Genomic DNA, 12,033 nt, shown 5'->3' on the forward strand with positions numbered 1-12,033 from the left:
AGTAGGCACAAGGTTTCTTTTTCCCTTAATGGTAAATAATATAAACAATTGAACAGTTGTTTTTTAGATTATTTTTATGTAACCGATTTTGAAGTAGTGCTGCACTGCAACTCTCACTAGATGTATGTACATTTGGCCCTAAAGAGTAAATGTCTATTGCTTATTAAGACTTAAATATTGGGGCTGGAGAGATGCCTTAGTGGTTAAGAGCATAGGCTACTCTTCCAGAGGACACAGGTTCAATTCCTAGCACCTACAACTGTCTGTAACTTGAATATACAGGACTACTGTCTTCTTCAGGACTCCTAGGACCAGGCAAACATACGGTGCACTGTCATACCAATAGAAAAAACACAAGAAATAATAGTGACAATAATTTTTAAAGTAAATCTTAAAAATAAGTAATAGATGATATAAATGATGGTAGGACATTGAAGAAAATTTTAAATATGGTAGGCTGTTGTTTGTTACGTTAGAACTGTAAGACTTGGATTACAATTCTGACCACATAATAGTCAGTACAGCAGTTCATTTCTATAACTGTAGAAAATGTAAAATGTAAAAAAATGTAAAATGTAAAAAAATTTTTAATGTGCTTAGTATATAATTTTTATATCATAACTTCCTGTCACCTTTTTAATGACCTTGGGCTAAGGACTCAATTATAAGGGAATATATATATACATATATATGTATATTAGACCAATTTTCTGCCTATTAATATTGATATATTAATATTTTCTAGAGAATTTGCTCATATAGAACTTACCAAAAATAAAATAGGCATGCAAAGAAATGACTAAATTGAAGTTTATTATATTGCACCTCAGTTCAAGTATAATAAACAGAAAAATGTTTGATATTTTTAGTGTGTGTTTCTGTGTGTGTGTGTGCGTGTGCGTAATTGCGAGCATATCATGGTAAGCATGTGGAGGTTAGGGAACAACTTTGTAGAATTGGTTCTCCACTCAACTCAGCTTTTGTGTGGGTTTCAGGAATTGAAGTTGGGCCATCTGGAATGCACAACAAGTACTTTTACCCACTGAGCTATCTCTCCAGGCTCCTTACAACAGTTCCTGTCTTTTATCAGGGCTATTTTGAAAAGTCAATTTCAAAATTTCTGTTCCACTGCTAATTTTAAGAAGTCTCACATTGACTTTGTGTTTACTTATAGGGTTTGGGAGAGATACCACTAGACACCCCATCAGCAAAAGGAAGGCGATCTCATACTGGTAGTGTTGGGAACACAAGATCATCATCAGTTTCTCGAGATGCTTTCAGTTCTTCTGAGAGGTAACATAATCTGATCATCTACACTGTTGAGAAATGACCCTCATTATTCTCCACTTGATGTTCTAATGGCCTATCTCGGTAGGAAAGAACATTTTTAAACAAAACTGTTTTAGCATATATAACTAATTTGTAATGCCAACTAAAAAAATTGATACTGTTGAGTTCTTATTAAGTATTATTGTATACACAGTTTTAAGCTATAAGCAATCATTATATACTGATAATAGAATTTTTAAAATCTTTTAAACTATCATTATGACCTTTCTGTTACCTAGTTTCTCAAAAAAAATTTTAAATTACATTGTTTATCTTTTGTGTGTGCATGTCTTTGGGAGGGGAAGCACGTGCCACAGTGAGCATGTGGAAGTCAACAGACAATCCCTAAGAGTCAGTTCGTTTTTACTGTATGAGTCCCAGTGACGGAACTCAGGTCCTCAAGCTTAAATTCTTAGGATTCAAAACTTCATACCAGAAAAGTAGTAATGATAGCTTGATAGAGTTGTGTCTGTTAAGTTACTTAAGCATGCCATAAAGTCTTAAAGGCCCCTATCTGATATATTTTTAATCTATTTTTAAAGAGTGTTTATGAATAGGCTCATAGGTGTCCTAGTTATAAAACACTACGACCAAAGTAACTTTGGGAGGAAAGGGTTTATTTAGCTTAAGCTTCCACTTAAGGACATGAGTGCACACAGGGTAGGAACCTGTAGGTAGGAGCTGATATAGAAGCTATAGCAGAGTGCTGCTTACTGGCTTGCTCCTCGTGGCTTCCCTGCTTTTTTATAGAACCCAGGACGACCAGCCCAATGACACTACCCATAATGACCTTGGACCTCCTATATCATATATTTAATACCAAATGAAAGTTTGTACTCTGCATGAGTACCATGGCATGCAAGGGCCTACATTCACACTCATTGTGTATATATGCATTGTATATACACACACATCTACCAAAAGGAAAGAAGTATCTTTTAATAATGCTGGCCACTTACTGCACTGAAGCTGGGATAAAAGGTTCCAATCTCAACCCACAGAAAAATGAGAAACTTTAGATGTCCCAGATGAGAAGGGAGGGTTCTCTGACCTTAGCAGGTTAGTGAGGTTATTAGGTGAGATATAGGGCAGTATATCTTTTGGCAGTGAACCATATTGTCTTACCTGTCTCGATGCTGCTACATGATATGGCTTTAAGACTTCAGGAAGATATTAGATAAGATATAACCACACACGCACGGGAGCATTCACGTATGCATGTACATGTAGAGGCCAGAGTTGACATCCAGTGTCTCCCTTTGTTAATCTACTTATTTGTTTGTTTATTCTAGACAGGGTCTTTCTATGAAGGCCTGGCTGTCCTCAAACTCAGAGATCCACCTGTCTCTGCCTCTTGAGTGCCGGGATTAAAGATATGTACTATCTCATCCAGTTTAAAACTGCTGATCTTGGCCAGGTTTGATGGTATACATTTTTCATCCCAGCACTGGGTAGGAAGGTAGAGGCAGGAGGTTCCTTTTGAAGTGGAAGATAGCCAGTGATAATTTAGAAAGACCCTGTCTCAAATAAAACAAAACAAAACAAAACAAAACAAAAAAAATAAGTAAATTGATTGGGACAAAATGCTTTTCTTAATTTGCCTGCAAAGTTAATCTTTTACTAGCATTAGAAAATAGAATGCCAGCTTCAGTGCTCTAAGTGGCCTGTTGTTGTATAAATATAAAAATTAAAAAAAAATATGGTTGGTCTTTTACCCTGCTGGGTCCATACCATGGGGCCCAAGATATCTGCTAGATATCTTGGCGGAAACACATCCCAGCCGCACACTTTCTTACACTCAAACCCTCACATAAAAGAACACACAACACAATAATCTTAGACCCAATAGGTAAAATATAATTGCCCACTTAAACATACAAAGCCCGGCACTATCCATCCCTTGAGAACATTAATAACAACCTGTAAATACACAGAGCAGAATCTTAACATCACCTGCCATCCTGTCCTGCCACGGCTTCTTCCCTCTCTCCGTCTCCTGTCTCTGTCTAGTCTCCTCCTCTTCCTTCAAACTTCTCTCCCACCCATCCTTCCTTCCTTCTCCACTGACAGGCCTCCTTCTATCCTGTACCTGCCCCTCACCTGTACTTTACAAATTCAATGGAGAGGAGGTTCTGGTGAAGTCACCTGAGTCCTGAGTACTGACTAGGCAGCTGTCCTTGGGGCAGTGGAATTAGCACCAAAATACAGATAGCTTCAGGGCAAACCACAACAGTGGCCAGCATTATTAAAAGATACTTCTTTCCTTTTGGTAGATGTGTGTGTACGTACAATGCATATATACACTATTCTCTGATTTTTAAGCTTGTTTATTGTGCATAGATTGTCTGAACATATAAGAACATATAGAGGAGCTACTTTCCTTCAGGGAGTCTGAAATTTTGTCACATCCTAGGCAGACACAATGAAAATCCAGGGAAGAGTCTTTATCTTTAATAATCTTCTTGTTAGAATATATCTCACATGTTCTAAGCAGTGCTGCTGTGACAGGTTCCTTAAAAGCTTGCATCTAGCCAGACATGGTAGCACACATTTTTTAATCCCAATACTGGAGAGGCAGAGCCAAAGTAGATCTCTGTGAATTTGAGACCAGTCTTGTCTGCAATTTCTAAGCCAACAAGGAGCTATATAGGGGATTCTGTCTCAGCAAAACAAAGCAAAACAAACAAAACAACAACAAAACTTGTGTCTGGTTTTCTTTAGTCTTAGATCTATGTGCCTTCCCTCTGCAGATTTGATTGGTATCTGTGTTTATAAATCTCAGCCATTAGTAAAACTATGTTGACTTTATGAGTCTTTCTAGTAAATCATTGGAGTTCCCAACACAGGTGGGCTACAAAAGTTCTTAAAAATAAAAATTGAATTTGTAAAAAGATTTTTTAATTTTGGGTTTTGTAGGGAAGTAAAAATAAAATATCTTTCATTTTAGGGAAGTAACTGAAGTTCGAGAAGTCCCCAGAAAATCAGCTCCTCGTAATTCCTTAGAAAGTGCTGAGTATATTAAAGTCATAACAGGGCTATTAAATGCAAAAGACTTTCGTGATCGTATTAATGGGATTAAACAACTTTTATCAGACACTGAAAACAATCAAGAGCTTGTTGTAGGCAACATTGTGAAGGTAAGAAACTCAAAGTTAACTTTGTTAAGCATTGTGGTGTGTGTGTGTGTGTGTGTGTGTGTGTGTGTGTGTGTGTGTGTGTGTGTGTGTGTGTGTGTACACATGTATATGTACATGAGTCCTACCTGCCCATACATGGAATGCAGAGGACAGCTTTAAGAGGTAGTTCACAGGGTTGGGATTTAGCTCAGTGGTAGAGTGCTTGCCTATAAGCTGCAAGGCCCTGTTCGTCCCCAGCTCCAAAAAAAAAAAAAAAAAAAAAAAAAAAAAAAAGAGGTAGTTCACTTCTTTCACATACGGGATCCAATGATCAAATTCAGGTCCTTGGCTTTGGCATCATGGCCCTTCAAGAGTACTTTTCATTTGTAATCTATAGCCAGTAAAGAAAAAAAATTTAAAAAAATAGTATAGCAAGTTATCCAAAACCATGGAGCTTTATATATGTTTTTTAAAAGTGTTAAACGTAAGTTTGATGTCAGTTATGGATCACATAGAATTTGACATGCTGTGGCAACTAAAATGAAATAGAAAAAAAATATGAAAATGGTCATATGTCATATCTGGAAAGATAGCTCTGCAGTTCAGAGTGTTTGCTCTTTCAAAGGACCTGAGTTGGTTTCCCAGCTCCCACTCTGGCAGCTTGTAGCTGCCTGAAACTCTGAGGGAACCTGTTTACACGCACATACCCAGAAGCACACATATACATAAATAAAAATGAAACTCTTAAAAAGAAAGGAGTCGGGAGCTGGCAAGATGGCTCAGTGTAAGAGCACTGACTGCTCTTCCAGAGGTCCTGAGTTCAATCCCTAGCAACCACATGGTGGCTCACAACCATCTGTGATGGGATCTGATGCCCTCTTCTGGTGTGTCTGAAGACAGCAACAGTGTACTCATATATATATACAAATAAATAAATAGTAAAAAAAAAAAAAGAAAAAGAAAATCAATGTTTCTTTGAAACATCCCACATATTGGTAAGCTACTAATATTTTGAGAATTCTCAGCCTGGCTTTAGTAAATATATGTTGAGAGACTAAGTGTATACTCTAAAAAACATGACAATTTAAGAAACTTAGTATGGCTTCATTACAGACATTAAAACTTTTTATGTGGGGGCTGGAGAGATGGCTCAGCGGTTAAGAGCTGTCCTTCCACAGGTTTGAGTTCAATTTCTAGCAACCACATGGTGGCTAACAATCATCTGTAATGAGGTCTGGTGCCCTCTTCTGGTGTGTTTGAAGACATTCACAGTGTGCTTGTATAAATAAAAAAAAAATTAATAAAATTTAAAAAAGATTTTTATGTATGTTAGAAATCTATACAAAATCAGGATATATACTTTATCCTACTTTATATATTACATAATTTTTGTTTTTATGTATCTTTATATAAACAAAGGGCATGGAGATCGGTAAACATGTAGTGTAAGAGCACAGGTTATTTCTGTTTACTAGAAGTTAATTGAGTTAACCTATTAGTAATCTAATTAAATTCCATTTTAAGTTGCCAAACTTAAAACTTGACATTAAACTTGACAAATATACCATAATTACTTCTATATTCCAGTGAGTAGGTTTCTGGTATCTGTTAAATAAAAGTAAATCTCTTGGTTAAATTATTTTTAACATGAAAAATTAAAAATAAGTAAGTATAAGAAATGATTAGTTAATGGCCTTAGCTTCATAGAATAGCTCTTTGATTGCCTGACCTGACTTAAAGCTTACTTAACATCCATTATATAGTGTGTTGAGATTATTAAAGTTAACAAATTTGAAGAAAAAGGAATAATTGTTAAAGTATTGATAAAATGTTATTCTGAGAAGACTGTGGATGTAGAGTGCTTGCTTAAAACACACAAAGGTTAGATACCAGTACCACATGAACTAGGGTATGGTGCATGCCTACAGTTCCAGGTCATCCTTAGCTTCATGCTAGTTCAAGAGCAGCCTGGAAAACAAAAACAAACAAAAAACCCAAAATTGAGAGTCTTAGGCACTAGAGATCCAGATTAGTGAGGGAACACTTACCTAGCATGGAAGCATGAGACCTGGGGTTTGATTCTTACTGTAGTTAACGGCCGGGAGGGACATTAATCTAGTTGTCCTAACAATTTAAACTAAAGTTATATAAACTATCTACAGTAAAATTTCTTCATCTTTTGTTCTGAATAAAGATATAGACAATTTCCCCAAGTTCTTAGCATCAAATGAGGTTGATCCACATCTTCAAGCTAATAGCACATTAGTCAGGTTCACAGTGGCCTCAAACCACATTTGTAACCTTAATTCATTAAAACATCTTTTAGAGTAAATTTTTACTACTTGTAAAATTTAAATTTAACAAATTGAAGTTTCTATTATCTTAGGTTCATTCTAAATTGTGTGTGTCTGTGTGTATGTAGAGAGAGAGAGAGTAAAGCAGAAATGAAATGACAAAAAGGACAATAGGATAAACAATTGTTTTACTTTAAGTAATTTACCAATTTGTTTCCAGATCTTTGATGCTTTTAAATCTCGACTTCATGATTCTAACAGCAAAGTGAATCTGGTGGCTCTAGAAACAATGCATAAAATGATTCCTTTGCTTAGAGACAACTTGTCTCCTATAATCAATATGCTAATTCCTGCAATTGTGGATAACAATCTGAATTCCAAGAATCCAGGCATCTATGCTGCAGCCACAAATGTTGTTCATGCCTTGAGTCAACACGTAGGTAAGGAATCCTAAATTGATACTCAAATTATCTTGATGTAACATTCATGCTTTCTAGTCCTATGTATTTTTATATGTTGAAATAAGTAATATTTTTCATTTAATAGTGTATCTAAAACTTTTTTCATAAATTAAGTGATGAAATACTTAAATTGATTATCTTTTTTATTGTGTGCTTATTCTTTAACTCATTTTTATGAGATTAAAATGGATTATAGATTTAAATATAAAGTATAAATGCTTTGGGACAACATGGAAACTATGTCACGACATAGAATATAATACAGCTATAAGAATCATTCTAAAAGAATGATTCATGCATGTCAGTAAATTAATAGTTGCATGGACCTACCTGTATTTTGATTTTTTTTTTTTAACTCGAGACAGGGTTTCTTGACTGTCCTGGAATTTACTCTGTAGCCCAGGCTGGCCCTGAAATCAGAGATCTGAATAACTTCTTGTGAATCTTTTGAAATGTGAGTTTAGAAGGAGAAAAGTGAAGGGAGAAATAATGTACTTATGATAAAAAAAATACTTTTCTAAAAATATCATTAAATGTAAAAACCACTTTTCCATAAAAAACAATTTTCTTGTTTTATAATAACACCACCGTCATTTGAAACTTAGATGTCCAGATGCCCTGTAGTAGCTTCCTTAATGTCTTATGGATATTTTCATTTCATCTTTACTTGTTACAGAAAACTCTAAGGAGGGATTAAGTGTGTGGGCTTCTTAAGTTATTCCATCTGCATTGTTGAAATTTTTTCTTTTTCTTATTATTGCTGTTAAGTTAGAATTATTGAGATCTCATTCTTAGACATGATTCTTTTTATTTTTTTATTTTAGATAATTACTTGCTTCTACAGCCATTTTGCACAAAAGCTCAGTTTCTAAATGGAAAAGCAAAACAAGATATGACAGAAAAGCTTGCTGGTAAAATAGCTTTAAGTGATAAATTCTTTCTTCCTTTTCGTTTTTTGGGTTTATTTTATGTTGTTGTTGTTGTTGTTGTTGTTAATGCTGTTTTGTTTTGTTTTTGGAGTCAGAGTTTTTCTTTGTAGCTCTGGTTGTCCTGGAACTTCCTCTGTAGACCAAGATGTCCTTGAACTCATAGAGATCTGCTTGCCTCTGCTTTCTGAGTACCGGGAGTGCCACCACTCCCCGGTCCTAAGAAGTAATTTCTAAAGTAATATACTCTTAATATGAATTTTAATTGAGATATATTCATTATACCTAGCACAGAGTTTATGTAAAGCCATTTTTATATAAGTATATTATATACAGTGACATATATATATGACGATCACCAGGTATGTTTATTTTCCTGCAGATAATATTAAGGATAAATTGATGGGTGTTTCCATTTAATTTAATATAGCTGTCAATTCAATATGATTGCTATTCAGAGTAGAAATAAATTGTATAATAGTCTACAAAATAGTACTCCAAAATAGTCTTTAAAATAATTCTAGGACTGAGGTTGTAGTTCTTTCTATGATGCATTGTTTGCTTAGCACTCCTGAACATCTGGGTTTGATGCCCAACACTGGAGTGTTTAAAGAGGAGCGGGGAAAGGATGAGAGAAAAGTCCGTCATTCCTTACACAGGCGTTAGAGTCAATGTGGACGCTCGTGGAAGAAGGAAGGCTTCGTGTTGTTTGTTTGATGAAAGGCTCATGAGTTGAGCTCTATAAACTGTATTTACCTGTATCTGGAAAATGTTGAGCTCTTTAGCATTTTTTTTCCTGAACTAGTTGTCATATATAGGGCACTCTTGACACCTGACAATCTCAATCTTTCCAAGCGTTGCCTGCTTGTTTTTATTTGTTTGTTCTGTTTTGTGATTAAGGCCTAACATTTAGGACAGTCGCCCAGGGTGGAAGCCCGTGTCTGGACCCCTGTTACTAACGTCCGTGGGTTACTGAGGAAGCTCTGACTGTTGCTCGTCTTTTCTGTTGCAGATATTGTCATGGAGCTTTATCAAAGGAAGCCTCATGCCACAGAACAGAAAGTGCTGGTGGTTTTATGGCACCTCTTAGGAACTATGACACACAGTGGCTCCCTGCCTGGAGCTGGCGGAAATATACGAACAGCCACAGCTAAATTATCAAAAGCACTTTTCACACAGATGGGTCAGAATCTATTAAATCAGGCTGCATCTCAACCACCACATATCAAAAAAAGTTTAGAGGAATTACTTGATGTGACAGTTTTAAGTGAATTATGAGTTTTTAATGAACTAGTTATGATGAACAATTTATGTGATGACAGATGAAATCTTTTTAAAGTTACATTTTTTATTTTGAGTGCCTGAATTTCATGTCCAGTAAATTAAGTCAGGGGCTATGTATATTTGCAGCCTACCTGTGAGTACAGATCTGTCCTTATAGCCATCACATGAAAACCTAAAATAATGAATATAAATTAATAGGAAATATAAACTGATATGAAATCTGTGGCACCTGGGATGAACTAAATTTTACATGTTTTTGGGAAAAGTCCTGCTCATTTGCACTATTCTATAGAAACTGCAATTTGTTGCCCCATATGTACAATTAGATTTGTAATTAAAAATATACTTTTTATTATGTAATCATGTTCTGCTATGTCTCATTACTCTGCCTTGTTTTATAAAGTGGAAGAAAAGTCAATTAACTGTTATCACAAAATAAGCTTTGTGTGCTGATTGTGAATAACATGTTTTTGAATCAGTCTGCTAATCTGATTATGCAGTATTAGCTTCCTATAGCTGCTGTTTATATATATATATATAAAATATATATATGTATTATATATATATATATGCGCTAAACTTTTGGGTTTAATCATCTGCACAATTGTGAAATTTAAGAGTTATAATAAAGCATGATGACCAAAGCTTAGAAAACATTAAACATTTGAACGCACGTTCAAGAAACGTGCTGAATGTAACTTTATTTTTGTGTGCAAACACTAAATTTTTAATTTGTGTATGTCTGTCCATTTATAAAGGTGTTATTTTGCTGCCCATTTGTGTAATTCTCAAAAATAGTGCCAGGTCTTCTATAGTTTTTCTCAGAATTCTTGGGCTTACAAGTACTGTATGCATCTTAAAGAAGAAAAGGAATGTTTAAAATAAAAGGATTTATTTCTGTAGATGTGTGACAGGTGTCCTATTTTTCTAACTCATATATGTTAAAGTGAAAACAAATTTTAATACTGATCTATTTTTTTTTATTTCATGGGCTTTATCACTGCAGCCTAAGAGAAGACCCAAGTTTTCATTCTTGAATTACAGGAAATTAGCTACATGGCCTTAGGTGTGAGTCTAGGCTCTTTTCTCTGGTTTCTAAGAGCTAGGCTAGATGCATTTTAAGGTCTTATTTGATCTTTAAATTCTGATTCTCTGGTTTTCTTTTTTAAGTTCATGGATCAGTGAGTTTCCCGTTTCCGTGGCTGCCTCTGGGGAGGGCATGTGCTATGGAAGGAACCCAGGAGCTTACTGACCATAAGCATGTACTGTACCTGGCTGCTGTCGGCCTGTTTCTAAAGTAATGCTTTTTGTGTGTACTTGTAACTTTTGAGGAAGCAAACAGAAAAACAGTCTGATCCTATTTAAAGGTAAGTGAGAGGACAATGAAGAGTCATCATTATAATTACAAAGACATCATATTTTCTTATAGGTAAACTATAGGCCTGTAGTTCAGGTTTATAATTGACAGATTTTTTTTTCTGAATAGGGTCAGAAAATAAATATTTTTAAGGAACTCTGAAGGTAAAACTTCTAGAATCAAATTACAACTTTATATTAATTTCATAATGAAGCTTATATTCAAATAATTGTAATTTGCATAAGCGAGGGTATATTTATTACATATATTTATGGAGTACAATTTGATGCTCTCCTATAAATATATTATAAGATAACATGTGTTTCTTTATGGTAAGGACACTTAAAGCCTCCTTTTATGCAGTTTGAAAATATACATTATTGTTAACCATAATCATTATGATATACAGCAGATGTACAGAACTAATTCTCAGTAGAACTTAGTGTCTTTAATATATTTCCCATGAGTCCTGCTAACCCCCACTTCCTTGAATCCAACCATTTTAGGTTATACATTAGATCATCTTAAATTACACACTTGATTATGTTTGTGTCTGTTCCTGTTTCATTTCACTTAGATAATGTTCTCCAGTTACACCCAAACTGCAGCAAATGACAGGGTTTCCTTTTATGCTTGAAGAGTGTGTGTGTGTGTGTGTGTGTCTGTGTTGTGTGTGTGTCTGTGTGTGTGTGTGTGTCTGTGTGTGTCTGTGTCTGTGTGTGTACCTTTTGCATATATCATACTTTCTTGATCCATTGAAAGATACTTAGATGGATGTCTTAGGTTTACTATTGCTGTGATTAAATACCATGCCCAAAAGCAAGTTGGAAAGGGTTTATTTGGCTTACATTGCCACATTGTAGTTCATCACTGAAAGAGGTCAGGACAGGAATTGAAATAGTACTGGAACCTGGAGGCAAGCGCTGATGCGGAGTCCAGCTTACTGCCTTTGATCTTCCATGCCTGGCTCAGCCTGTTTTCTTATAGACCTAGGGCCACCCGCTCAAGGGTGGCATCATCCACAATGGCCTGGGCCTTTCCATGTCAATCACTAAGAAAATGCCCTACATGCTTTAGTATAGCCTGACATTATGGAGGCATTTTCTTAATTGAGGTTCCCTCAGATGACTTCAGTTTTCATCAAGCTGACCTAAAACTTTCCAGTACAATAGATATCATATTTCTTCTACCATGAATAATTCTGTAATAAATATGGACACGAAGAAATCTTATTGTGTTGATTTCTTTTCCTTTTGCTGTATAACC

General features: G+C 35.3%; 1 protein-coding gene across 4 annotated transcripts in view; it reads left to right on the forward strand.

The window, feature by feature from the left end:
- Togaram1 (TOG array regulator of axonemal microtubules 1) overlaps positions 1-10,312 on the forward strand; it is a 62,985-nt gene extending 52,673 nt beyond the window's left edge. For 3 of the 4 annotated variants that reach the window (XM_032907830.1, XM_032907831.1, XM_032907832.1), the window contains 5 exons: positions 1,175-1,293; positions 4,277-4,466; positions 6,960-7,179; positions 8,025-8,111; positions 9,139-10,312. In XM_032907830.1, coding sequence (XP_032763721.1) covers positions 1,175-1,293; positions 4,277-4,466; positions 6,960-7,179; positions 8,025-8,111; positions 9,139-9,404 — 882 coding nt within the window. In that variant the 3' untranslated portion in view covers positions 9,405-10,312. The remainder of the gene's footprint in view (positions 1-1,174; positions 1,294-4,276; positions 4,467-6,959; positions 7,180-8,024; positions 8,112-9,138) is intronic. The other variant, XR_004388485.1, reaches the window with a different exon arrangement.
- The last annotated feature ends 1,721 nt before the right edge of the window (positions 10,313-12,033 follow it).

The sequence above is a fragment of the Rattus rattus genome, chromosome 7 (genome assembly GCF_011064425.1).
Source record: "Rattus rattus isolate New Zealand chromosome 7, Rrattus_CSIRO_v1, whole genome shotgun sequence".
Lineage (NCBI taxonomy): Eukaryota > Metazoa > Chordata > Mammalia > Rodentia > Muridae > Rattus > Rattus rattus.